The sequence below is a fragment of the Gouania willdenowi genome, chromosome 21 (assembly GCF_900634775.1).
Source record: "Gouania willdenowi chromosome 21, fGouWil2.1, whole genome shotgun sequence".
Taxonomy (NCBI): Eukaryota; Metazoa; Chordata; class Actinopteri; order Blenniiformes; family Gobiesocidae; genus Gouania; species Gouania willdenowi.
In genome coordinates, this window is record NC_041064.1 from 10,153,007 (window position 1) to 10,178,688 (window position 25,682).

Below are 25,682 nucleotides of genomic sequence, written 5' to 3' on the forward strand. Positions count from 1 at the left end.
CAACATCCTTCACCAGGACTGAACAGAATAAGGTGTGAGATCATTGTTGGTGTGGCTGCTTTGGCTTTTACTTCATTTTCCATCTTTATGATGTCATCAACATGTGTCTCAGTCACAGTTGAGCCCAAATTTCCTAGTTTGACAGCTGCATGAAGGATAAAGAGGTTTTTATTCTCATAATACTGAGGGGGTAAAGTTTCCTTATATAACATGTTTTAAATTCAAAATAACACAAACATACAACACACACACGCACACACAATGAGTAATCACTTTTAATTCTGATCCACTGCAAAAACCCAACACTAGAAAAAATATATGACATATTTATTACTTCACAGATTTGACAACAAACAACAACTGATACTATTTAACACAGTCTTTACAAGACCAATAATTTAGGAACAAAGATCATGGAAAAGGACAAAATATAAACATACATGTAGCTTTTGTGCACGATTTTGGGTGAAGCTTTGGAATACACACATCAGTACAATCTTTCCAATCAGGACCTATCTGAAGCATAATGTTAGTGACTTTTTGTTGGATCATATATGCTTTGTACATATTTATATAGGTTTCGGGTTAATAATCCTTTGTAAATTTTGTGCAATTTCTCTTAATATTTAATTAAAAATATAAAAACAAGTCAATGTAAATAACAATGTAGAGTAAATTGCATTGTTGGCCATCATCAGCCATAATGTTCAGATTTATGTCAAGATTAGAATATTTATTAAAATACGCTTGTTTGGAAGTTTGTTCCTTCAGTAGGAAAAAAAATAAATACTTTTTACATTTGGCTCAGTAGTTTTACTTCTATAAAACCACTACTGTTTAGTTAAAGTTGTAACAATGTAGCCAAATATTAAGACATGAATGTGTGATTGTATGGTTGCATTTTTAGCACCACTTCCCAAAAAACAGGAATATTTAGTTTTAAGGAAATACAAAATGTATCATGAGCAAATCCCTCAAGTCCTGATTTCAAAAAACAAATTCATGGGACATAGTGTGTGTTTTAGTCATTCTGAGATGACACAATGTCTTCTGCACCGAGCTCTGCAGTTCCTTTGGGCTTGACGCCTACTACAAAAACAGATCTTTTGCCAGTTCAAAAGACTGGCGGAGTCTCTTTTTGTGTGTGTGCCATGTTTCAGTGTTTTCTTCCTGTTACATAACATGCAGGTAGGTTGCCTTGGTGTCCACTCCAATCACATTTTTGGCCGTGCATCTGTAAAATCCTGTGTCTCTCCCTGTCGGGTTCTGTATCACTAGGGAACCCTGAGGACTGAGATAGCGGTTCCCATAAATACGAGGCTGACCCATCACCTTCAGTTGGGTCAAGTCTGGAGTTTCCCATGTAACCGTTGCCCTAGGTGTTGCTATAGTCAGGCAAGGCAGCTCCACAGCAAAGCCGGGGCGTGTGTAGGTCACAGGGGAAGGGCCTGTTGTGATGCGTGGAGGATAGGCGATGACGATGACAGGAACCGTGATGACAGAAACCGAGGTGGAGTCGAATGAGGTGAATCTGCATGTGTAGCTGCCTCGGTCGAACACTGAAGCCTGATGAACTAACAGTGTTCCATCTTCCTGGACTGTGTAATGGCCTGGGTGACCTGCCTCGCCCCTGGACAGAACCTTGCCTCCGGGCATGGTCCAGGAAAGGGAACCTTTGGTGTTTCCAGAGCAAGGCAGGTGAAGGGTCTCTCCATTTATTATGCTCACCAGTGGAGCTGTGCGGGTAACCGTTGGCTGTAGGACGGGCTTGGTTAAAGGTGGTGGGGCAACGGGGCGAGATTGTGTCGGCACACTTGGATTTTTTTGCAACGGCTTCTCAGTAACCGTTATTCTTGAATGAAAGTTTACAGGAGACGCTGGTTTTGATTGAATTGAAGAATCTCCATTAGCTAACTTAGACCCTGGTAATTGGACCTCGGCGTGTCTTTCTAAAACCTCCAACTCGACTCGTATCATCACCTCATCCCTCTCACGTTTCGCTACACAAACCAAAGTCCCCGCATCACTTGCTCTCACACCTCTCAGTTCCAAGGAGCCATTTCGAAAAACAGTGAAACGGCTGCCATAGTAAGGAGCGGGCAACATGCCATTACCGGGCAAAAACCACGCCAGACGAGAAGGAGCGGGAGTTCTGGCACGGCATGGCAGCAGAACAGCTTGGCCTTTGACAGCTTGCTGCTTTACTGTTGTCACCACATCTACGCCAGTGTTATTACTTGAACTATCTCCATTTCTTACAGCAGTATTGGTACTTCCTTGATTACTGCCTCCAATAACACCATTCCCTCTGAATTTACTTGTACGGCCACTATTGGACACACTTGTGCTAAATCCTCCACTATTGGACACACTTGTACTAAATCCTCCACTATTGGACACACTTGTACTAAATCCTCCACTACTGGACACACTTGTACTAGATCCTCCACTAGTGGACACACTTGTACTAAATCCTCCACTATTGGACACACTTGTACTAGATCCTCCACCTTGTCCTGCTGGGACCTGATTACTATTAGTCCTAGTTGTCCAACCAACAGCATATTCTTTGACTCGGTTGTGAGTGTTAGTTCCATTACTAACATTCCCCACACTAGCCTGTTCATTTCTATTCACTCCAGTCTTATCTGCTTTAAAGCCTATATTTTGTGCCCTGCTAACCCCAACATTGATTACACTGTTTCCTGCATGTATTGGTATTCGACTCACAGGCCGGTTTAACCCATCTTGAACATCACCCCATAAAACATAATTGGAGCCACTAATCAATGAATTAACACTTTTGTTTGGTAAAGAGTTTCTAATATGGCTGTTATTGCTACTTTTGCTGTTATTGTTAATTAAATGGTCTGTGACTACTTTTGTAAATCCATTTGGAATAACATTAGCAGGGTTGACGTTACCAGATGTAGGATCATTGTTTGAACTCTCTTCATCCCACCTCTCTTGCCCTCTCTGTCTGGAGTCGTCCACCTCCAGTCTCACCACAAGCATCCTCTCCCCCGCCGAGTTGCTTGCTCTGCATGTGTAGTTCCCTGTGTCAATGTTTTGAACAGTACGTAGCTCCAGGATGCCCCCAGGAACCACAACAATCCTTTGGAAGTAATAGCTAGATTTCGAGCTGTAAGGGATAACTCTGTTGGCTGGAGAAAACCATGTCACTGTTGGGACTGGATCTCCAATGGCCTGGCAGGCAATTTTAGCGGTTGCACCCAGGGGTACTTTGATGACACGATAGCTTTTAGAATCAGTGAAGGATGGTGAAGATGTCCTCATAACCTTTACTTTCACCTTCAAACAATAAAAAAAAAAAATACATATATATATATATATATATATATTAATATTTTTGCTTTGCTTGTGTTAAAAATTTCTAAATAGATTTGTTTATACCTTCATGGAGTCTTGACCCCCTTGATTCTCAGCGTAACATGTATACTCTCCTTCCTCTCCCATCCCCACGGCTGGCAGCAGTAATGTTCCATTGTCAAATACAGTTAGCCGTCGTGCTCGTCCTTTTCTGTCTTCCCCGTGCAGCACACTGTTTACTGTGGTTCCATCTGGTAGGCTCCAATGAACTTCTGGGTCAGGTTGTCCTGATGCCTGACAGTCCACCTGCAGAGGATCATTGTCCCAACAAAGCCAGCATTGCAAATTGAGAAAACTACTGATCCGGAAAATGTGTTCTGAAATAAGTATAAATACCTGACGTGATGTAACTACATAACATAGTTTAGTAACAGATTGATTTGTCCAAAAAAAGTACAAGCAACACTGGTAAGATATAGTAAAGAATTTACTATATATAAATGTACAAATAATACTTAATAATCAGCTTTTTAGTCGAAGTACCTGTAGTGAACAGAATCTAACAACATAATTTATCTCCTTTAAGATCACTTGTTTTTTTTTTATTTTGACTGTTTCTGTTTTTTATCTTACCTTCAAGGGTTTGCCATATGACACCATCTGATCTGGTTGTTTTGGCTCAATCTTGGCAGGTTTGGTTTCCACACTGATTCGCAGAAGCCGATAATCATCTGAGACCTTGTTGCGTGCAATACAGAGGTAATCCCCAGCATCCTTTTCTGTCACTTTGTGAATTGTCAGAGTGCCATTAGGAAGCACTTTCATCCGATGGTCAAAACTTTAAGATGTAGACACAGAAGTGCAAAATAAATAATTAAAAGTTTGGCAGAAAACAACATCATAAGAGCTTAAGAAAACAAACCCCACAATTTTATCGTACCTTAAGTGCATGTTCACAAGCTTCTTGTTTGGGGTCCTCCAGATAATAATGGGGGTTGGTTTGCCAGTTACAGAGCAGTGAAGATCTAAATTGCTCCCATAGTGCACAATAGAAACTGAAGGCGATGAAGAGATAATAATGGCCTTAGTAAAAGGGGAAATAGGCAAGGGTCGCACAGGTGTGGGTCTTCTATCAGCTGGGAAAGGAGGAGGAGCTGTTGTGTTATGTGTATTGATTGACACTTTGGTGTTGTTTGTTGGTAAAGTGGAGCCTGAGGAAGGATTTGTTCTTTTAAAGTTGGTGAAGAGTGCGGGGGTGGCAGTGACTGTTTTGTTGACCTTAGGAGATGAGGAACTGGGTTGAATAGGGCGAGGAAAGGATGGGGAAGAGCTTGAAATTAAGGTTTTGGATTTATCAGGAGTAAAAAGAGGGGAGAATTTAACTGAGCCGATTGGACTTGAGATATTTAAAGCTCTGTCTCTGTTGACTGATATTGAAGGAGATTGACTTTTATTTTTTAAAGTTTCTGGTCCTTTGTGTCCGCCTCTCTCTGCTTCTAAGTCTTTGATTTCTACTTTCACCGTCCTCTTATTAGCCCCTACAGCATTAGTCGCTGCACACTCATATGTTCCTCTGTCTTTGGGCCCAACTTTACGAATGTGAAGTGTCCCATTGGGCAAGACAAAGAGGTTGCCATGGAGAAACTGTGATGGACGCACAGTGGTCCCATCAGGGATTTTCCAACGTAGAGCTGGTGGTGGGGCACCTCTGGCAGAGCAGTGAGCGTAAAATGGCATCCCTAGAGATAACAACAACTGCTGCTCCTTTGGTTGTTGTAGCACTGGGGGCAATGAGGAGACGTGGATGCGCACAGAAGAACTGGCAGCGCCTGCCACGTTGGATGCCACACAGCGATACACTCCACGATCAGTTGGTAAAGTAACTGCAATATTAAGAGTTCCATTTGTGTGCATGTGAATTCGATTGGTGGTGGAAGTCTTGGAGGTCAGGACAGAGCGATCAGGTAGCACCCAGGAAAGGAGAGGGGCGGGGACTCCATCAGCCTGGCATTCCAGCCTAACCTCTCCGCCCTGATGAATGGTGAACTCTCTGTAACTGGGAAGCTGCATACGAGGGGGGCGTGTCCAGACTTCGAGGGTTGTAAGTAACCTATCACAAGGCAGAAGAAGACATGGATCAGATATTTCAAATCAACAAAGTCACACAGGTGATATCCAGATTTAGTATAGCCCGGAAATTACTGTACTTCCCACCTGTCACGGCCCATAAAGCTTTGTGCACTGCAGATATAGGTGCCTCTGTCCTGCTGCTGAATGTTGTGGATAACAAGGGTTCCATTTGGCAAGACCTCAAAATGTTGAGCCCTGGAGTGGACTGACATTACAGCTCCTGAGAAAGAGATGAGGGCCAAAGATGGCAAAATAAAAAAAAAAATTAAAAAAAAAGAGATGATGAGAGAGAAAAAGGCAAAGGGTAGACGGGGTGAGCAAAAACAGAGACAAATTGGGCAAGAAAGTTGAAGAGAGTGCAAGATGCAGAGACTTGTGGAAGAACAAGGGCTGCCCGAATGGCACCGCATGAAGCAGAGTCAGTGATGCAGTGCACAAAATGTTCCATTACTTAGTTGCAATTTTTCCCAAGTGGGAAGCTACAGAAAAGCCTATTGTGAGAATGCCAGTGTGTGATGTTTGGTGTTAAATGTTTTATTTCCTCTGAGAGAAATGTGGTTGTATTCATTCTGTACACATGAAGCTTAAATTAATTTTTCTTAGGCAACAGTCACCTCAGACTGTGAGAACAAACTCTCATGTATTCTCATTAAAGGCTCTGTAAATACATTTGTAAATAGAAATTACAAATACTTATAACTGTGCAGATGAACTGCTCATACCTGTTGCAACTTTGGTCCATGTAATTGAAGGCTTTGGCTCTCCTTCAGCCTCACAGGACAGCCTGGCAGTGCTATCTGCTGGGAATGAAATGGTCCTGATGTGGGGGTCTGCAATCTGTGGTCTGGATCTCACAACGGGGGCCTGTATATAAGATGTTGAAATAGTTTTTATGCTGGAAATACGCATTGGGTATGTGTTTCACATTATCACATTACTAAAATGTGGCTAGAGGTATTGTAATAAGTTCGTCAAATCAAAGGTAGCTTAAAACAATAGCAGCTGAAAAGCAACAAAAGAAGATCACTCATCATTACTACAATATATTCAACAAGTAATCTGCACCAAAACACAACCAAATCTGATTTAATTAAACTTAACAAACAAACAGAATGTAGCTGACGAAGTAATGAAATACATCAGACAGAATTTAAACTCATACAACATGAAAATGTGTAATTTTATGATGTATTCATTTATGTCAATCTAAAATATCTACAGTCATGTGTTCATTGTTTTATCTTAACTAAAATATCATCATTATGATTGAAAACTGACTCATGAGAAGTGACTCATCGATAGTGAACCTAAAATGAATAAACCGTGGCTTATTAGAAATCCTTTGGGATGAGGCTGATGGTGTAGCATATGGTTTCCATATGTTTTTGCTGCATGCATTTTTGGGATCATCATTTTCCACAAAAAAATAAAAAATAGTTTGTTAGCTGCAAAATGCATTTGCTGGTTGTCTGACTATCTTGGAAAGGGAGAAAACAAACAAGCTTTGCATGCATAAAACAAACTTTACACATTTAAAGAGGAAACTGTGTACTGAACTTGGCAGTGTTGTAAATGAATCCATCTGCTTTGAAATCCAAACTAGAAAAAAAAAAAATGAGGAGTGAGAGTTGAATCAGACTCACCACGGGAGTGACAGGGATTGATGAGAAAGGCGGCCAGCTGGATCTGCTGCGATGTGAATCTGGAATCCAATTAGCCCCGGGATTCTTCCAGTCCAGGGGAGGTCGACTTTGGTTTGAAACCCCAGAAACAATCCCCTTTCTGGGATCAGCTGGGCTTGTTCTTGGCCCATCTTTGAAGGATCCACTGGTGTTTGTTTGTGTTGTGGCTGTTGTACTGCTTGTTGTAGCTTCAGTTATTATACTTGTGTGAGTTTTGTCTGAAACAGTAGTCCCTTTAGTAGTAGCTCTGGTAATAGAAGTTGTAGGGGTTTTAGTTGTGATCCTAAATTCATGGTTTTTAGGACTTGAAGAGAAGGTGGTTACGGAAGAAGAGGATATGTCAAAAGGGATTGTGGTAGTAGTTGTTGTAGGACTATGATTTAAAATATTGCTAAATGGTGGATTGGAAATAGTAGTTAATTTATTGACAGCTGTAGTTATAGGACTAATAGTCATTTGAGGCGTGTTGTCAGAAGTAGCTAAAGTAGTACTTCTAATGTCATCAGCGTCACTGGCAGCAGGAGAAGTCATTATTTCTGCAGTAGCGGGGGCAGAAGCAATGACAGATTGAGTATTTGAAGAGTGGGAGTCATATGGCACATCCAAGAAACTCCTCTGGATTTCTTCACTGTGTGTAGCCCAGGGTCTAGCAACATGTTTGCCGGAAATTGTTTGTGTTTCTGTGTGTGTCTGTATGCCATGTGTAACTGTCCCTGAATGTGTAGCTTGCACATGTGTTTCTGAACTCACACTAAGAGAGCCAGTGGGTTCTGGAGTGTTGAAATTAGTAAATTCTTCAGTATCTAGTTTCTTGCCTGATTGAGTCATTGTGCCTACATGTGGGTCTATGTTTGTATGCGAGGGAAAGAAAGGTGACGAGGACGAGACAGATTTTGAAATGATTCGAAGAGTGTCAGAAACAGTGAGAGACTTTTCACTATTTGCAGAGGGGTGTGTACGGCTTTTTGGTGCCAACGAAATAGTTGGAACTACCAACCTATTCATTTGATATGTGGTGGTGTCAGGGGTCACATTTTGTGACCTTGGGTTCAAAGGGTTAGGAAGAGGTTGGGGCGAGGGCAAAGGCCGGCCCCTGGGCCTGTTTATAATTCGTCTCCTCTGTCCAATCTTCCGGCGAGAGTTCCAAGGGTTTTGGGGTCGGGAGTTTGGAACCAAGTTAGGAAATAGTCCTTGTCGAGGATTTGAAGGTTGACTTTCAGGTGCAGTGGTTTTTCCTTGCTGGACTTCATCTGTTTCTGGAGAAATTTCATTTGTTGCTGATGGTAATGTATGCTCTTTCTGTATTACTGGGTTTGCTGTTGAGTCTGTTCCTGAATTTATCTTAGTGCTCGTTAGTATGATTTCTTCCTTTTCTTTATTGATTTCTATTGCCTCTGACTTCTCTTTTACCATCTGTATGTTTGTTTTAGCTTTTGCTGTTGTTTTTCTTTGGGGGTGAACTGGTTGAATAGGCTGTAGCTCTTCCTCCTTTAGAGCAATATTATCAACAATTGATCCCTCGGGTGTTGTTTCCACCACCGAATAGTAAGATCTATCCTCTGCCATATCACCATTTTTCTCAGGTTCTCTGTCTCCTGCTTTCACTGGTTCAGCAGTCGTTGTTGTTGTTGTTGATGTTGTTATTGATTGACCATAAGGAGTTGGCGCTGTTTTTTGACGTATCTTAGCTAATATATCCGCCCATTTCTGAGGGTCAATTCTATTTCTTTGATCAAATCTGATTCTCCTCTGCTCAGTAGAAACAGGTCCTCCTACCCTTCTCGGGAGGCCTTCTCTACCTGGAAAACGCCTTTGTGGGTTTCCAGCTGAAAAACGTCTGTTAGAGTTTCGTTGAAAGTGGGGACTTCTATTGCCAACAACATTTCGCTCCACTTCCTCTTTCTCTTCAGTGCCGGATCCTTCATCCCCCTGATGAAACAAAGGGGCTCGTATCTTTGTTGACCGGCCAGCTGCTGACTGCGGCCCTCTGGGATATGAAGACCTCAGAGGAGGAAACTGTTCTGAAGTTAGGATGAGCTGTAAGGATAAAGAGTCACTACCGTATTGGTTTATTGCAATGCAGCGGTAATGACCAGCATCCCTAAATGAAGGGCTTGGTAAAAAGAGTGTCCCATTTGAGTCAATTGTGAGTCCACCTGAGACAGCTACTCCATGACGTATCACATTTCCATCTGGTAGAATCCAATTTTTGTCAGGTTCTGGTGAACCCGAAGCTTTACAAGGCAGCGAGAGCTGCTGCCCAACTGGTCCCTTTACTGGAAGTCCTAGCTTCTCTCCTGACAGTGGAACTGAGGAGTCTTCCACTGCAAGTCGTACTGGAAGGACATCCATATCTCCCCCAGCCCAGGCAACACAATAGTAAATCCCAGAGTCTGAGAGCTGTAGTTTGTTCAGATGTAATCCTAAGGCCGAGGCCCGGAACCCACTTTCTTGGTTGGAGGATGTGAGTCTTGATCCATCTGGGAGAAACCACTGTACTTTTGGGTTACCAGAACTGAGAATTGGGCAAGGCAGCTCAACCTTACTACCCGATATGGCTGCCATTGTTGTTGTTGTATGATTGGTTAAAATTATAACCCAAGGGGGAGGGGCAGATGTCGACGTCTGTATAATTGGGTCTGGACTTGTAGAAATGCTTGTTGAGTAGATGAGGTAAACCTTGTTGCCATTTGACTCGGCTCTGTTTAGCTGAATGCTAATGGATGGCTGTAATAACCACTGTGGGGTGACCTTAACATAAGCTTTGACTCCAGTGTGATAATATCCCTCTGCTTCTGTTCTCTGCCTGTAGCGGTAAGCCGACTCTGGGGCTTTACTTAGCATGATCTCCCTCTCGAGGCGAACAGCAGTCTCACTGTAATAAGCCAGAATCCTCCATAGTTTCTCATAGCTTTGTCTCTCAACAGGGCATTCCAAAGTGAGTAACACAGTGAGGGTAAGAGGAGACAAGAAGGCCTGGGTGAGTTCTGGAGGAGGGGCAATATCCCGAGAGCTGATAGAGTGAGTGACGTTGCAACTCAAGCTGACACTGTTCCCTTGCTCATCAGAAAAACCTATAGAGGCACTGCCTAAGGGCTCTCTGAAGGTCTCTTTTGATTGGATTTCACTGAGTTCATTCTCTGGGATTGTTTCTTTTCCAGGGAGCAAGGTTACAGGTGAAGTGCACAATAAGGAAGGATGCTCAAGCACACCCTGTCCTTGAAGTGAACTGGGCGATGCACAAACTGGACATTGTAGACCACCAGGACATTTTAATAACCCTGTGTGAAAATAGTAAACAAAAAGAGAATGAAAGTCAGGTTCCTTAAAAAAGTGACAATTTGCTGGATTGTTGGCAGTTCAGCAACACAAAGCCGTTTACACAAAAATATTAAATTAGGCTCATCCATTAGTCATGCCATGTTACTATTCATCAGATTTATCACAATTTAGACCTTTAAGTAATTATGTATGATTTTTTCATCTACTAATAAATCAGAAATGGTCATTAGGCTTTTGTCACATAGCATTTATTATACAATATTTCAGCTGTCAAACATCAGCGCTGTCATCAGAGACCTGTTCTGGCTAGTCGAGGTGAGCGCATCAATTACACAAAATCTTTCCAATCTTCTTTAACTCACTGAAAACCAGCCTAAGATGCATGCTGAGTTGCTACAATGTGCACAAGTTGGAAACGTGCTTGCTGTCTGTGCTAATAGTGACGTAAAAATGTGTAAAGCTCAGGCATGTTTGTTAAAACCAGCTTTCCATTGGCTAAAGTAGCAAATACATCCCTACATGTAATTTATATGTATGCTATACTGAACTTTCAGAGAATATGTTTTCATGCACAAGTTTAGAAATTCTTAATATATAAAAAAAAAGAAAAAAAAACACAGGTTCCCAATTCTCCCTATTCTCCCTTTGTATAGTCCAAAAGGTGATCGGGAACAGCTGATCAGCTGTCATTTTTTGCCAATTTTAGTGTTTGGTGTCATTACATATTGACCAGTATATAGTCTCTTAGTCCTCCACATAGCAGTGTCCTCCAAAAGGCAAATCAGAAAGAATGGGTTTCTAATTACCTCAACCAAGGAGGTAACTTTTTCAGTGGCGTTTATTTATTACAAAAGTACCAAACAATTTTTGATTTTTTTTTTTAACCAAAAACGAACCTTACTTAAGCCATGGCAGATTCAATTCCATTTTGGAAGGGATCCTGATCAATATACCGATCCTGACTTTCAAAAATTTAAAAATCCCTTTTCAAATATTCACATCTCCCTTCATAATTGACCAATATTTGTGAAATTTGAGGAACCAACTTGACATAACTGAGTCAGTCACCCCATTGAGTTAAATCCAGATTCGAACCAGATTAGTTCTAGTAGGGAATAAAAATTGAAAAAAAAAAATATTTTTTTTTATCACATAACCCTAAAAACTAGCATTTTTATCTGTCATTAGCATGAACAAGGTGTCATGAAGGCTGTCAATAAGTGTTGTTTGCTAAATTATGACACCTTTGGAGCTATGTTGGCATTTTTTGGGTTAGGTGGAGGGATCTCATGGGTTTAGGGTAATGAATGACACTTATTAACAGCCTTCATGACACCTTATTCAGGCTAATGACAGGTGTCATGTCATAATAATGACAGCGTACTGTCAGCCTTTATGTATAAAACTTCAAGTAAAGTGTTACCAAAAATTCTTATAAGCCTTTAAAGTTCATGGTTCACTGATCGATCATAACTGTGAACACCAAAGAGACTATGTGGCGGAGGTTTGCGCTCTCTGAATACTCTTGTTTGTATTGTGCATGTCCCAAATTCCTCTGGCCACACCTTAAATGATGAAGACTTTGGCTCGTCCCTGTGCTTTGACATAAGTTCCCATTTTCATTATACTGAAGATAAATTACTGTTGAAACAGTTTTCTTAATATGATCCTTGAATCTTTATTTTTATTTATTTATTTATTTTTTTACATCTTTCTATTTGATCAACTGGTTAACTGGCACAGCACCATAAGATAATTAATCTGACCATGTCAGAAATACATCTTACCTGGATGAGCCAGACTCCACTCTGAGAGCCAGTTCATTCTACAGTCACAGTTCCATGGATTAGACTGCAGCACAATGGTTTCCAGCAGAGGGGCTGTTGATAAAATATCTTTGGGTATGGATGTGAGGCTGTTGTTGGAGAGGTCCAAATTTCTAAAGAAAAAAAATGTAGATAATAGGTGTTTGTTTAGAGGTCTATTATCTACATACTGTTTCTTCAGTTTAAGCATTACTGTTTGAGATTTAAATGGTAACAAATTCCTTATACAACCTCACAGTCAAAATCCCAAGATGGTTAACTTTGCCTTAAAAACTGTACCTTCCTGTACATTTTATGCTGAAGCTGCAGAAGCCCACCTGAGTGTGGAGAAGTAATAGGTATTCAGCAGGGACAGTGTGCACAGACTGTGGGGGTGTAGCTGATGCAGTCTGTTCCCTTGCAGACGAAGCAGCCTCAGTCTGGGCAGCTGGAGCAGAGCCCGAGGGTGGATGTGCTGGAGAAGGTTGTGATCCAAGTACAGACGTTGCAGCGAGTTCAGGCCAGAAAAGGTCAGAGATGAGATCTCTCTCAGCTTGTTATAGCTAAGCTTCAGTATCTGTGGGGGTGGAGGGAATGAATTGAGCAGAAGAAATGAAGGATTACAAGAGCAGACATCAAGGCTGATTAAAAACAAGTCTGAGCTCCTATCATATGTCTGGCCATTGACGCCACATGCTTATAAAATAAAATATATGTATTACAAAGGATATAGGGCTTAGGGCTGCATTGAGCTAGAAGAGAAAAATGCTGTACTTCTATGAAAAAGTTTATTATCAACTCTTTCTCCCAATCAGATTTAAAGAAATCTCTGGTCAGCCAAGTAAACAAGTCTGAATCCGTTAGCACTATAAAGATTGGGCTTTGGGTTTTCTTTTAAGAGTTCCTTTCAAAGATGCACCTCAGCTGGAGGAGTTCCAAGTGCTGACAGATCAAGCATGTAAAGACGTCAGCAGAAAGAAATATAGATTATATTGTCACAGAGGAGCTAATAGATCAGCACCTCTTTGCAAGATGAAGGGAACAATTGCTTGTTGAGTAACAGCACTTCCCGGTAGACTGCCAACACTGCCCCTGAGGTCGCTGCTAAAGTAGTGCACGTGTTTCCTCTCACAGAGCAGTGGAAAAATATAGCAGTTCTTACACCTTTAGTTGAGTTCGACCCAAACTAAGAAATGTGGTCAAATATGAACAGCAAATAAGCATTAACTTGTTGTGACATCAGGCACATCCTGATTTGACGTAATGCTTCTTTCATGGATTTGTTTTTTTTTTTTACTTATTTCATTTTTAAAAGTTTGACTCCAGGTTTTTCAAAGACTGTTCACTGTTCTCTCTTTGCACATATTCCTTTTGATTAATGGGATAAAACTAAAATTTCAAATCTGTGTCCTTCAAGACTTTCATCTCTCAATAGTGGGAGATTGAAGAATTATCTCAAATACCGACAAGTGAGCACTAGTGGTTGGTTTGATAAATCTTGGTAAGCACACTTTTACGAGGCAAATTAGCTTTTGGAGGAAACATAGTGAATACAAGAATATGATTAGAATAATATTATTTAGACCAGCAAAACAGCTCATCCACATGTTACAAAATAATATTGTGACTTATTTCAACTACTGATTTGTTTTTGTGATTATTTATTCATTTTTATTTTTTTTAACGTAAGATACACAAACATAATTTAAGGAGTATATTAGCTTTCACAAGACTATCATTTTAATGATGGTTTTATGAGCATTCAAACCATTTTCACCAAGAACATATGCATTGGCTGCATAAACTCTCAACAAGTGGATCTGATTTAGATCAAATTGCAAAATCTCAACTGTAAGTTCAACCATCACGTCAATACATCCTAATAATAATAATAATGGCTTGGACTTATGTAGCTCTTTTTTCGAGGAAACTCAAAGTGCGTGCAGAAACCAATATTAATTCACACCAGTAACTCACATCAGTCATACCAGTGATAGTAAGCTACATTGTAGCCACAGCTGCGCTGGGGCATACTGACATAAGTCGTTTCAGTGTATTTCCATACAAAAGCAACAAAATAATGCTCCGCTATTTGATGCACACAACAGTCAAATAATACAGGTAGGTCCGGACATGACATTAGTGTACAGTGTACGGACAAACAACGTTAAAAAACATTTTTTTAAACTGTAGCAGCCAGATCATGTTTGTATACTGTATGTGTGACAGCTGATAATAAATAAATCAGTATAATAAATATTACGACTGTGGCGCCTCTGTAGAATGTGGACATGATGGGAGGTGGTGTGTTCACTTTCCTCAGTCTCCGCAAGAAGTGGAGGCACTGCCAGGCCTTCTTGGTGATGGCTGTGGTGTTGGTGGACCAGGTCAGATCATCAGTGATGTGCACTCCCAGAAATTTGATGCTGCTGACTTTCTTCACAGTAGCATCACTAATGGTCAGTGGGGAGTGTTCACTGTGTGTTTTCTGAAGTCAATAACCATCTCCTTGGTATTCTCTACATTTAAGGAGAGGTTATTGGCTGTGCACCATGTGGCCAGTTGACCCATTTCCTCTCTGTAGCGCCTCTCATCGTTGTTGGTGATGAGTCCCAACATGGTTGTATCTGCATCTGCAAACTTTATGATGTGGTTGGAGTTGGATGTGGTTGTGCAGTCATGTGTCAGCAGGGTGAACAGAAGCAGACTAAGCACACAGCCCTGGCGAAAGCCGGTGCTCAGTGTGATGGTGTCTGAGGTCCTGTTGCCTGACTTTCAGGGCCCTTCATGGCCAGGCGCCTGAATACATTGAGGGTCTGATCCAGCCCTATGTTTCAAACAGAAGCTTGAGGTCTTCTTCTCAAAACCTGCTGATGGTCCCCCGCACCCGCTTTAAAACACGAGGTGATCACTCTTTTAAGGCGGTAGCTCCTCGTCTCTGGAATGCTCTTCCACACACTCTGCGGATGCTGGACTCTGTGGATGTTTTTAAAAGTCATCTAAAGACTCACTTTTTTATGGAGGCTTTCTTGACACACTCCTGTTTGTGAATGGACTCTTTTATACATTGTAGCATCATTATAGTGGACTTTTATAAGCATTGTGCCCTTTTTAAACTGTAAATTGTGAAGCACTTTGTGACCCTGGTCTGAAAAAAGCGCTATATAAATAAACTTTACTTACTTACTTACTTATTCTGACTGTCTGTAGTCTTTTAATAAGGAAATCCAAAATCCAGTTGCAGAGTGGAGCGTTAAAGCCCAGCTTTTGCAGCTTGTTGATCAGCTGTTGGGGGATGATGGTATTGAAGGCGGAGCTGAAGTCTATAAACAGCATCCTGACGTAGGTGTCCTTGTTGTCCAGGTGGGTGAGGACCAGGTGCAGTGCATGCAAGATTGCATCAGTAGATCGGTTGGCCCTGTATGCAAATTGATGAGGGTCCAGGGTGGGGGGGATGATTGCCCTGAAGTGTTGCATGACCAGCCTTTCAAAGCACTTCATTATGGTTGGCGTCTGTGCAATGGGGTGGTAGTGGTTAAGGCAGGATACCAGGGATTTCATTGGTATGGGTACTACAGTGGCAGACTTAAGGCTGATGTATGGATGTGTTAAAAATGTATGTCATGACATCTTTGAGGAGCTGCTCTGCACAGTCCTTGTGTGTGCGTCTAGGGAGGTTATCGGGTCCGGCCACTCTACGGAGGTTGATTTTGGACAGGGTCCTCTTCACCGTGATTGGGGTGAGACACAAAACCTCCACATTGGGTTGTGGAGTAACTCTGCTTGCAGATGTGGTGTCATGGCCTCAAAGTGAGCATAGAAATGAATCAGCTGGTTTGGGAGGGAGGGGTCACTGTCATAGACAGGTGGCGGTGCTTTGTAGTCCGTGATGGCCTGGAGTTCCTGCCACAGGCGTTGTGTTTCTCTGTGGTCCATGAAGTGACCATTTTCCTTAAGTGTATACTGGCGTTTGGCTCTCTTGATTCCATGTGACAGGTTGGCTCTGGCTGTTCTGAGAGCTGTGTGGTCTCCCACTCTGTAGGCAGCATGCCTGGCCTTCAGCGGAGAGCGGACCACCTCTTTCATCCATGGCTTCTGGTTGGAGCGCACAGTTATTGTCTTTGTGAATGTTACATCATCAGTGCATTTATTGATGTCGTCCATAACAGAGTCTGTGTGTTCTTGTAAGTGAATGTGACGATTATGGGTAGCAGCCTTCCTGAACATACTCCATACTGTGGCCTCAAAGCAGTCCTATAGTGCAGAGATGCTCCCCTCAGGCCACACTCTAATCTGCTTATTCACTGGTTTGACCAGTTTCACCCGAGGTCTATATGCAGGCGTTAGCATGACTGAGATGTGGTTTGATGAATCAAGATAGGTATGGGGAGATGCCTTCTATGCATGCTTTGAACTAGTATACCCCTTGTCCAGTGTGTTGTTTCCCCTGATGGCAAATTTTTTGTGTTGGTAAAACCTTGGCAGGACTGATTTAAGATCTCCCAAAATCTCCCAAAATGATTAAAAATGCATCAGGGTGGGTTGTTTGTTGTTTGCTAATGGTGTAAGTCAGAGAGTGCCTCTTTAGCATTAACATTTGGAGGAATGTACACAGTCACTATGGAGGTGCTCGTAAATTATCTGGGCAGAAAGTATGGCTGACACTTCAGAAACATGGTCTCTAACAGTGCTGTGCATTGCTTGCAGACTTCCACCGCATCCTGGCACCATGCTTTGTTTACAGAGATGCACAAGCCGCCACCGCGGGTCTTACGGAGAGTGATGTTCTGTCCACTCTGTGGAAGAACCCGTCCAGGTTGACGCCGGTATCCATGATGTTTGAGTTCAGCCATGTCTCGGTGAAAACATACACACAGAAGTCCCTCATTTCTCGCTGTCTTCTGCAGTCTCAGGTAATCCATTTTGTTATTCAGGAAGTGTACATTCGCTAATAAGATAGACGGTATAACCGGCAGATGGGGGCTAGCCCTTAGCCTAGCCTGGATGCCACCATGCCTGCCACGTTTGTGTCCTCTTGTACACCGTTTTCGGTGCGACCTAACGGCGTCTATAAGTAGCAACCTGAGTGACTGTAGTTCCTTGATTGGAACGCTTGTATTACCGGCGGTTAATGATCTCCTGACGTTTAGTAGGAACTGCTAGTCGTACACAGATCTGGTGTAGTTTCGCACAAATCTACAGTTTAAACAAGCATTCAAACAAGAACTGAGAGAGGTCATTGCGACTGTGTGCGCCGCCATGGCAACCACCCGGAAGTGCACCACCAACATTCATGCACAATTCATACCCCATTCATACAAGGCAATGTGGGTAAAGTGCCTTGCCCAAGATCACAACAACAATGACTCTGATAGAGCAGGATACCAACCCCCAACCTTTTGGTTATTGGACAACCCACTCTACCACGAAGCCACATATTCAATTTTTGCAACTTCCTCTAGCTCATTGTAGTAGATGAAGCTGTGCAGTTTTCTGAATGTGGACATTATTAATTGTAGGGTGTGTATTTCAAAGTGATGTTCAAATATTATAATGTTCTGGCCTACTCATCCAGTCCGGTGAGGACAGTGTTGCCTTTCTTTTCATCTGAACAATGTCTCTAAACTCCTCCTCTTGTTTCACATCTATTTGTCCACAATTGTCCCAACTAGTATAGAGCCAAATTACCAAGTATAACAGCTGATCAACTGCTTAGTTTAGATCATATTTGAACATGAATCATTTTACCAATTTGCATGGTTTAACAACAATGTGAGCCGGAGTAAGCCCAAACATGTGATGAAATACAAAGAGCGAGAGAAGATAAATCACGGATTAGCTTTGCACTTAAATTATGGTGGATCTAAAATGCAATTTTTAACAAACCATGAAACTCACGCTGAGTTTCATTTTTTCACACACAAATTCTAAACCATTTTAGGACCACTATGTTTTAGGGCCTCATCCTTTAATTTAAGCAGGCACAGGTTAACAGACACCTCTAAGGACGGGTAGCTATGGTGTCTTACTAACTCTACTTGTTCCTTTGGGATTCTCCTGAACCTTTTAAGGCACATGTGTCAAACTCAAGGCCCGGGGGCCAAATATGGCCCTTCAGAGCATCTAATTCAGCCCGCAGGAGGAAGTGAAAATAACAGAGAAAACATGAATCGTTGTGTATATTACCACATAATTCATTTGTAAATTGTTGTTGAAAGAACACTGAACTTTTATTATTAATTATTCCACAAAATCTCCCCAAATTAAATAAAAATTGGTCAAATAATAATCAAAGGACATTTAAGTATCTGTCACTTATACCTTCCATACTGTCTGTCTAAATAATAGCTGGAATTGCAAACGTGGGCATAAAAATGTTGAAATTGTTTGCTTTTCCCGCCTAAAACCTGCGGCCCACTAGTGATCGAACTGGTCCGTATTTGGCCCCTGAACTAAAATGAGTTTGACATTCCTGCTTTAAGATATGAAGTTTGTGTATGGCTATTTATTTACCTGTAGTGACTTCATATCCCTGAACACAGCATCTGGTACATGATGGAGGTTGTTGCTGTGAAGCATCAGAAGCTCCACCTTCTTCAATCCAAGCAGAGATTTGTCATGAAGTCTGTTGATGCTGTTAAACCTGTGGGAGATCACAGCACAATGCAGATTATTCATCTATTTGTTTTCAATTTTTCCAATTTTAAAACAGCTTTATGGGCACAAGAAACAAATTGCCATATATATATATATATATATATAAATAAATGTAGTGTATTGACATACGCTATCTGTCATTAGCATGAATAAGGTGTCAAGAAGGCTGTCATTAAATGTTGAACGTTACCCTAACCCACTAGATCCTTCCACCTAGCCCAAAAAAGGCCAACATAGCTCCAAAGGTATCATAATTTAGTTAACAACTGCCTTCATGACACCTTATTCATGCTAATGACAGGTAATGACAGCATAATGTCTGCCTTACGTAAAAAACTTCAAGTAAAGTGTTACCACAAGTTGTGATTGTGTAATTGTGTGTGTAAAGGTGTATGCATCCATAGTAAATAAGTGAGTTTCCATACCCTAGGTTTATTCTCCGTGTGTGTGCAGGGAGACCAGCTGGTATAGTGAGCAGGGAGCGGAAGGTGCAGTGGACCTCACTGGTCTGGTAGCAGTTACAGCTTCTGGGGCAGGAGTGGCCCCCAGGCAGCAGCAGTAGCAGCAGCAGCAGCAGGAGAGCCGGCAGTGACACACACACACCCTTCACGCACATCTTCTCACACAAGAATAGAAGCTGCTTGGAGGTTATCACTGAAAAAGAGGAGCCAGCAAATCAAGATTACATGCAGAGAAGCTAATAATGACCTGTGCTCCAGCCATGGGATGATAAGGACACTCAAGTACAGACACGCAGGGAAACTTTTTTCTTTCATAATCATATCTGTATCCTTACACTAAAGCACGTGTCAAACTCCTGGCCCGGGGACCAAATCCGGTTCTTTAGAGCATCCAATTCGACAAAAATGACGGAGAAAACATGAATTATTGTGTAAATTACCTAAAAATCGAGTTGCAGATATCTTCAATTCACCAATTTGATGAAACTCCACAATATTTTTAGGGGCTTGCATTTTTTCCTTTGTTTATATCACATGAATGTAGTCATTTTTAATTGCAAATTGTGAAAACAACTCTCAATTTTTCCACCAATCTTGCAATTTCTCACAAACAATCGCACAAAAGTCAACAGTAACAAATTCAAGTTTTTTTAAGTGAATTGAACTGATATTGAAAACTAGGGCTCAATGATGTTAAAATTTCATTTTTCTCCCCACCTATAATCTGTGGCCCACTTGAGATCAAACTGGTCTGTATTTGCCCTCTGAACTAAAATGAGTTTGACACCCCTGACTTATTGCTTGGATATTGTCAGTTTCTTATATATTTAGTATTCTATGTATACGTAGAAGTGCAAACTATAGCACAATAATGTTGAAATTACTTCTTTTCCTGCAAAAAATCTATTTGGCCCCTGAACTAAAATGAGTTTGATGCCCCTGCATTAAAGTCAAATAATAAACATATTCCTGTTGTTTCTCCCACAATCTGTGCCTTATGAATAATAAATAAACATCTGATATCTTAAAGGTGCAGCTGAGAGACTGTATAAAGTTTATTCTAAGGTGAATTGCGTTCCACAACAACATTAAAGCAGAAATAGGTCAAATGTATTTCCAGGTCAACTTTGATAAGCCCCTACCTTGACACCTTCAGGTCCTCAGAGGTAAGTTTGGCATTTTGCGCATCAAGTACTGATTTAAATCCGTTTGTTGGGGAATGAAATGCACAGTTATTCAATTATTCACCCATCTGGTTGAATAATAGTAATTTTAAAAAAAATCTGTCATCAAATCTGCCACTGAGCAGAGAGAGGAGGAAACCCCAGAGAAGAAGCAGCAGCAGCAGCAGTGCGTTTCCAAACTCCTGAAAGTGAACCAAAGTTTGTGCGCATGCAGATATGAGCGCTGCGGCTGCGCGGCAGGAGGAGTGTTTGCAGATGCGTCTGAGGGAGAGGGTGTGTGTGGGACTGTTGGAGATAGTGTGTGGGGCACACAGTGTGTGTATTTGAGCCTGCATGGGAAAAGAGGACAGCACTGATCCCAAGCAGGAGCAGAACTGTGTCCAAGGAGGAGCTTCAGCTTCCTTCACTGCAGTGTGATGTCCTCATTATTTCATCCATTAAGTTCCTCTCTTAAACTCTTGTTGTCCTGATAGCTTTTATTAGGCTATATAACTACATACCCCATCTGTTTTCTAACGTAGGGAGGGCTGCTGGCTCAAATGTTTAATATCCTACCATTACACTGTCCAACTTTACTGTTTGAAGTCAAACAAAGTCATTTGAAAGCCTTAGGAAAAAAAAAGTTCTATATCAAAATGTACTGTCACCAAACAATATTAAAACAGGGAATCAAAAATAATAAGTATGGCACAGATATTTATCAAATTTGCCAACCCAGATTAAAAATACATATTTTGCACATTTTATTTGTATTTATTTATTTGCATTTTGTTTTTGTTATTTTACTTTTTGGTTTTGTTTTTATTTTTAATTTAATTTGTATTTAATTTAATTTGCATTTATTTTTGTTTCTTTATAGAAACGTAAGGATCGTGTGTTATATATTTTCCTCTTGAACCCTCCTCGTGTCATTAAATCATATAGAATACCTAAAATAACTTTAAGGGACATGACCTCTGTGTTCACTGCATGGTCCTATGTAGTAATTTTAAGGAAGAACCGTCAACCATTAACTGTTTCCATTCGCACGAGTCTAAGAAGTAATAGTATATTTATGGCGAGTAAGACAATAAATCACAAGCTAAAAACACACACAATTCTCTTTTTTCAATTAGATTGGTATTGACCACATTTATTTTGAAAACCAATTGAAATATGGGTTACACCAACTGACATGGATGGTTGCGTCTGTTGCGTGATCTCAGTTTCTTTGGGATGCCATGATGGTCACTCCTCCTTCTGACAGTTTTAAACAAAGTGAGAGCAAAAATAGTCTGACGTCCCACAGCTGTTGTCTCATAACCAGCTCAGCCCTGTGTGTGTGCGTGTGTGTGTGTGTGTGTGTGTTTTTGCGACAGAGGTTGGTTTTTTTTCTTGAGGTTGTTTCATATAAGTTAGATTTTCCTAATGTGTCCTTTGTCTCTCCTTTTATTTGTTCAACTATTTCAACATAATAACTTCAACAAAAAACTCTTGTGTTTTCACTTTGTCTCCATTTGCACCATATTGAAAGATTCATCTTGAATTACTGCTAAGATGACCACAGGTCATAGCGGGGGCTACCACACCCTCGGTCAGGGGTCAGCAACCTTTACAAAGAGCCACTTAGGCCCCGCCCATCACATGGACAGGTGGCTGAGAGCCACTGATCAACTTGTTACGTGTAATTTATTATGGGTGGTAAAAAACAAATCGATTACCGATTAATCAAGATTTTATTATTGACGATTATGAATCGATTCATAAATTTCAAAAAACTGTTTACTTTTTTAAAATTGTAATATAAAGCAGGCTAGTCCTCTTAATTTGAATATCTAATTACACTCAAAATAAGTCAAATAATACAGCAGCTGACTGATGTTAAATGAAAGCTCAATAATCCACTATAATCAAAAATGTAATCATATGTTATCTAATCAAGATCCGATAATCGGAATTGAATCAAATTTGGAAATTGGACTGATTAATCATTCCCATAATTTATGTTTGTTATTTTTGAATGATGTGAAACAGTTTGTGCTGTAGGGAATTTTTACCATAAAACACGAGAAAGAGATTCAGTGTTTTCTTTCTAAATGTTGACCATTTCAGACCACCACGCTTCTGTTTCTGAGCCAAGTGTGGCTGAAAAGTGGGGGCTGCAGGGTTGGAGGTGCCATGGGGGGGACTTATAATGAGGCTCAAAATGAACAGCCTCCTCGTCTGTAACCATGAAGCGGCGGGGGTGACCCACTGGTAGGACCAAGGATATGAGATGGGAGGAGTGGGCCACGTTCACCACCATCTGAATTCAAACACTACTTGAGGCATTTGTTGCAGGTTTACTTTGTAATCATGAGATGATGAATAATGAGTAAGTTTTACTTTGTGAACAACTTTATCAATGTTTTAACAACTTTCCTCAGCACTCTGGAGTGCAGACGCTGCTGTGTGCTCATCTTGATTGGTGTTACAGAGGGGGCGGAGCTTCACTTTTGCCTAACACTGCCAAAGATCTCATGATAATGTAAAATGAACATGTTTACTTATTGTACATCTTTTGATATGTGGCAAAGAAGTATTCTCTTTTAGTGCTGAGGTTTGTTTTTTTTGATGACCTACTTGATGGTCAGAGGGCCATGGTGATTGGTCACTGAGCCATCAGGGCGGGGCTAATGATCCATTAGTGCAAATGTGTCAAACTCACAGCCCATGGATCAAATCCGACCCTTTGACTTTGGAGCATTCTGTAAATGAAACTCAACAACATTTACAGGGGCTCACAGTTTTCCCAGTGCTTATATCACACAATTGCAATTATTTTAATTGTTAAATGGTTGAAACAACTCAAAATTCTTGCACAATCTTTAAATTTTCCTAAAATTATGACATAGTTCCCTTAATTAAATAGAAATTGGTCACAAAATCTCGGAAATTTAAAGTGAAGATCCTGTTGGGACTGATATCTATCACTTATTGTTTAAATATGGTTGTCTTTTTTCATATTTAGTATTTTATGAATATGTAGAAGTGTAAACTAGGGCACAACAATGTTGAAATTACTGCTCTGTATTTGGTCCCTGAACTAAAATGAGATTGACGCCCCTGCACTGGTGGCTCTGGAGCCAATCCCTAAAACTAAGTGATGTGACTTATTGCGTTACAGCAAAAGGATCATTTAGAGCTTCTGTCAAACTAAAAGACCCTTTTTTTTTTACAAATCTTGTTTTACATTCATTGTTTTATCAGGAGAAAAAACCTCATTAGCTTTAAAAATCTTTTTTTTTTTAAGGTCAAAACAGAAAGAAATGCATGTATAGTAGTTACATGACAACTAAAACAAACAGGAAAATATGGGTATTTTTTGTCTCCAATCCCCCTTAGCTTTTCTCTGCTTCTCCCTGTATATCAGGGGCTGGTTAGAGTCTCAGTCATTACTAGTTTATAACCCTTTTTTTTGCATGCAGCTTCGGACAGAAAAGTTCCCATGACGCAAGAATCCCCTGTGCTTGAAATATGGCTATGAAACCACATTTAGGTCATTACCACACTCTTGCTGTAATTGCTCTGCAAAAAGTAAATCCTATTCAGTGAGAAAACTGGAATCAAATAAAGGTGTGGATTTGTCAGGTTTTTGGTTGGCATATTTATGTCAGTATTAATTTTTTTTTAGCTGTGTGTTAAAAATATACCCTGTAAAAACAATACATAAATAAATGATCACATAGATAAATAATCAAATAAATAAATAAGTTGTCCGACATTTCAAAGATTGACTTGGAATAATTGAGATTTTTCAGAGAAAAAATATGATTCTTTACAATGTATGGTTTAATCATTTAGATAATACATTGTTGCCTTTTACACACCCAGCTTTCCTGCTGGTCATGGGATTCAAACCAGCAACCTTCTAGTCAAAAAATGTTCCTCTAACAATTAGATCTACCTGCCATTATGGTGGCAATGTCTATAATGGGAAAACATCTGAGTTTATTGGGTTTTTACTTTTCTTGTTTTCAATGAATTACACATGTCTCCTTTGATCAAGTCAAGATGTTATACTGTATTACTGTAAAGAGGCATTAGTCTCTATATTTCAGTGCCGCCAGTCCGACTCTCCCACTGAGATTTGCAAACAGTACATGCGGACCATTCCCCTCCCATCCCCCAATCACTGTTCCATCTATTTTGCCCCATGGTGCAAACTTTAACAGAATGGTAAAATAATTTTTTTGTTGTTCCGGTTTGTTAGTTGTTCGATTGGACATATTGGGGGCTTGTCCGGAACAACAACTTGCGTCAAAACATGCCAATCATCCTGAGCAGAAAATAACTGCCATTTACCCAGAAGCTCGTCGTGGTTTAAAAAGTATCAGATGGGCTACTTTTCAGCTTCATTCTCTGACACAAGAACATCAAAAGGATCAGAGAGAGTCCAAGAACATGTGGCACAGCTACCATCTGCTCACAAAACCTATGGACCATGCATTGGTTCCTGTTGCTGGAATCTCTTAATATAAAGATTGGACATGTGAAGGGCATGAATAATTATCTGGCCAACAAACGGTGTCTAGTTTATGTTCTCCTAGGCAGAAAAGCAGAAACCCAAAGAAGAGGTTCTCATCAATGGGTCAAAGTCAGCGCTTAACAGTGCACATGCAGAGACTTCTGCCTTCTCCATTTTTTTTTTTATTTCACAACATTCAACAATGAAGCAGTCCTTTTGTTGGTTTTAAATCCCTGTTTTGTGCCGGTTGCTGGGTCTCCAGAGAGCTGTAGGGGGCCACGAACATATATAGCTGATGAGGTTGTTTTTTTTTGTTCTGTTTGTTGGTTGTTGATGGGTTGTTGTACCTGAGTTAAGGAAGTGTCTGCATTTAGGTTGGATTTTTGGATTTTAATTAGGTTACTTGGTAGTCCTATTGTTGTTAAGGCAGCGGAGGCAGATATCTTGCAGTTCAGGCTGGTCTTTGTCTTCCTTCCTCCTTTTGTTCATTTTGGCAGACACCTGCATCCCATTTTTTACATTTGACTTCATTTGTTAAACCTAATTAAAATTAAATCTGTGCTGTTTTCAATTCAAATTGGCGTTCTTGTTTTTATGTCATTTGCCTGTCTATGGGGGATTTATTTTCACCGAGCTCCGACGCCGTAACAAGTGCACTCGCTGTT

General features: G+C 40.7%; 1 protein-coding gene across 1 annotated transcript; it reads right to left on the reverse strand.

The window, feature by feature from the left end:
- Positions 1-363: 363 nt before the first annotated feature.
- LOC114454647 (matrix-remodeling-associated protein 5-like) lies at positions 364-20,593 on the reverse strand. The gene is made up of 12 exons (XM_028435258.1): positions 20,490-20,593; positions 19,312-19,540; positions 18,743-18,872; positions 12,568-12,806; positions 12,212-12,363; positions 7,104-10,423; positions 6,183-6,324; positions 5,545-5,680; positions 4,271-5,440; positions 3,964-4,168; positions 3,415-3,636; positions 364-3,312 (listed from the first exon to the last, which is right to left on the reverse strand). Exons 2-12 carry the CDS (start codon positions 19,500-19,502, stop codon positions 1,174-1,176), a joined length of 8,046 nt encoding a protein of 2,681 aa, XP_028291059.1. The 5' UTR covers positions 19,503-19,540; positions 20,490-20,593; the 3' UTR covers positions 364-1,173.
- Between the last annotated feature and the right edge of the window lie 5,089 nt (positions 20,594-25,682).

Excerpts from the sequence above, each read along its gene's own strand:
- LOC114454647 (XM_028435258.1), bottom strand. The coding sequence starts at position 19,502 with ATGTGCGTGAAGGGTGTGTGTGTGTCACTGCCGGCTCTCCTGCTGCTG. Across the intron at positions 12,807-18,742 it reads GGGATATGAAGTCACTACAG|ATACTGAAGCTTAGCTATAA; the intron begins GTAAATAAATAG and ends CCACCCCCACAG. Across the intron at positions 3,313-3,414 it reads GGGGTCAAGACTCCATGAAG|GTGAAAGTAAAGGTTATGAG; the intron begins GTATAAACAAAT and ends TATTGTTTGAAG.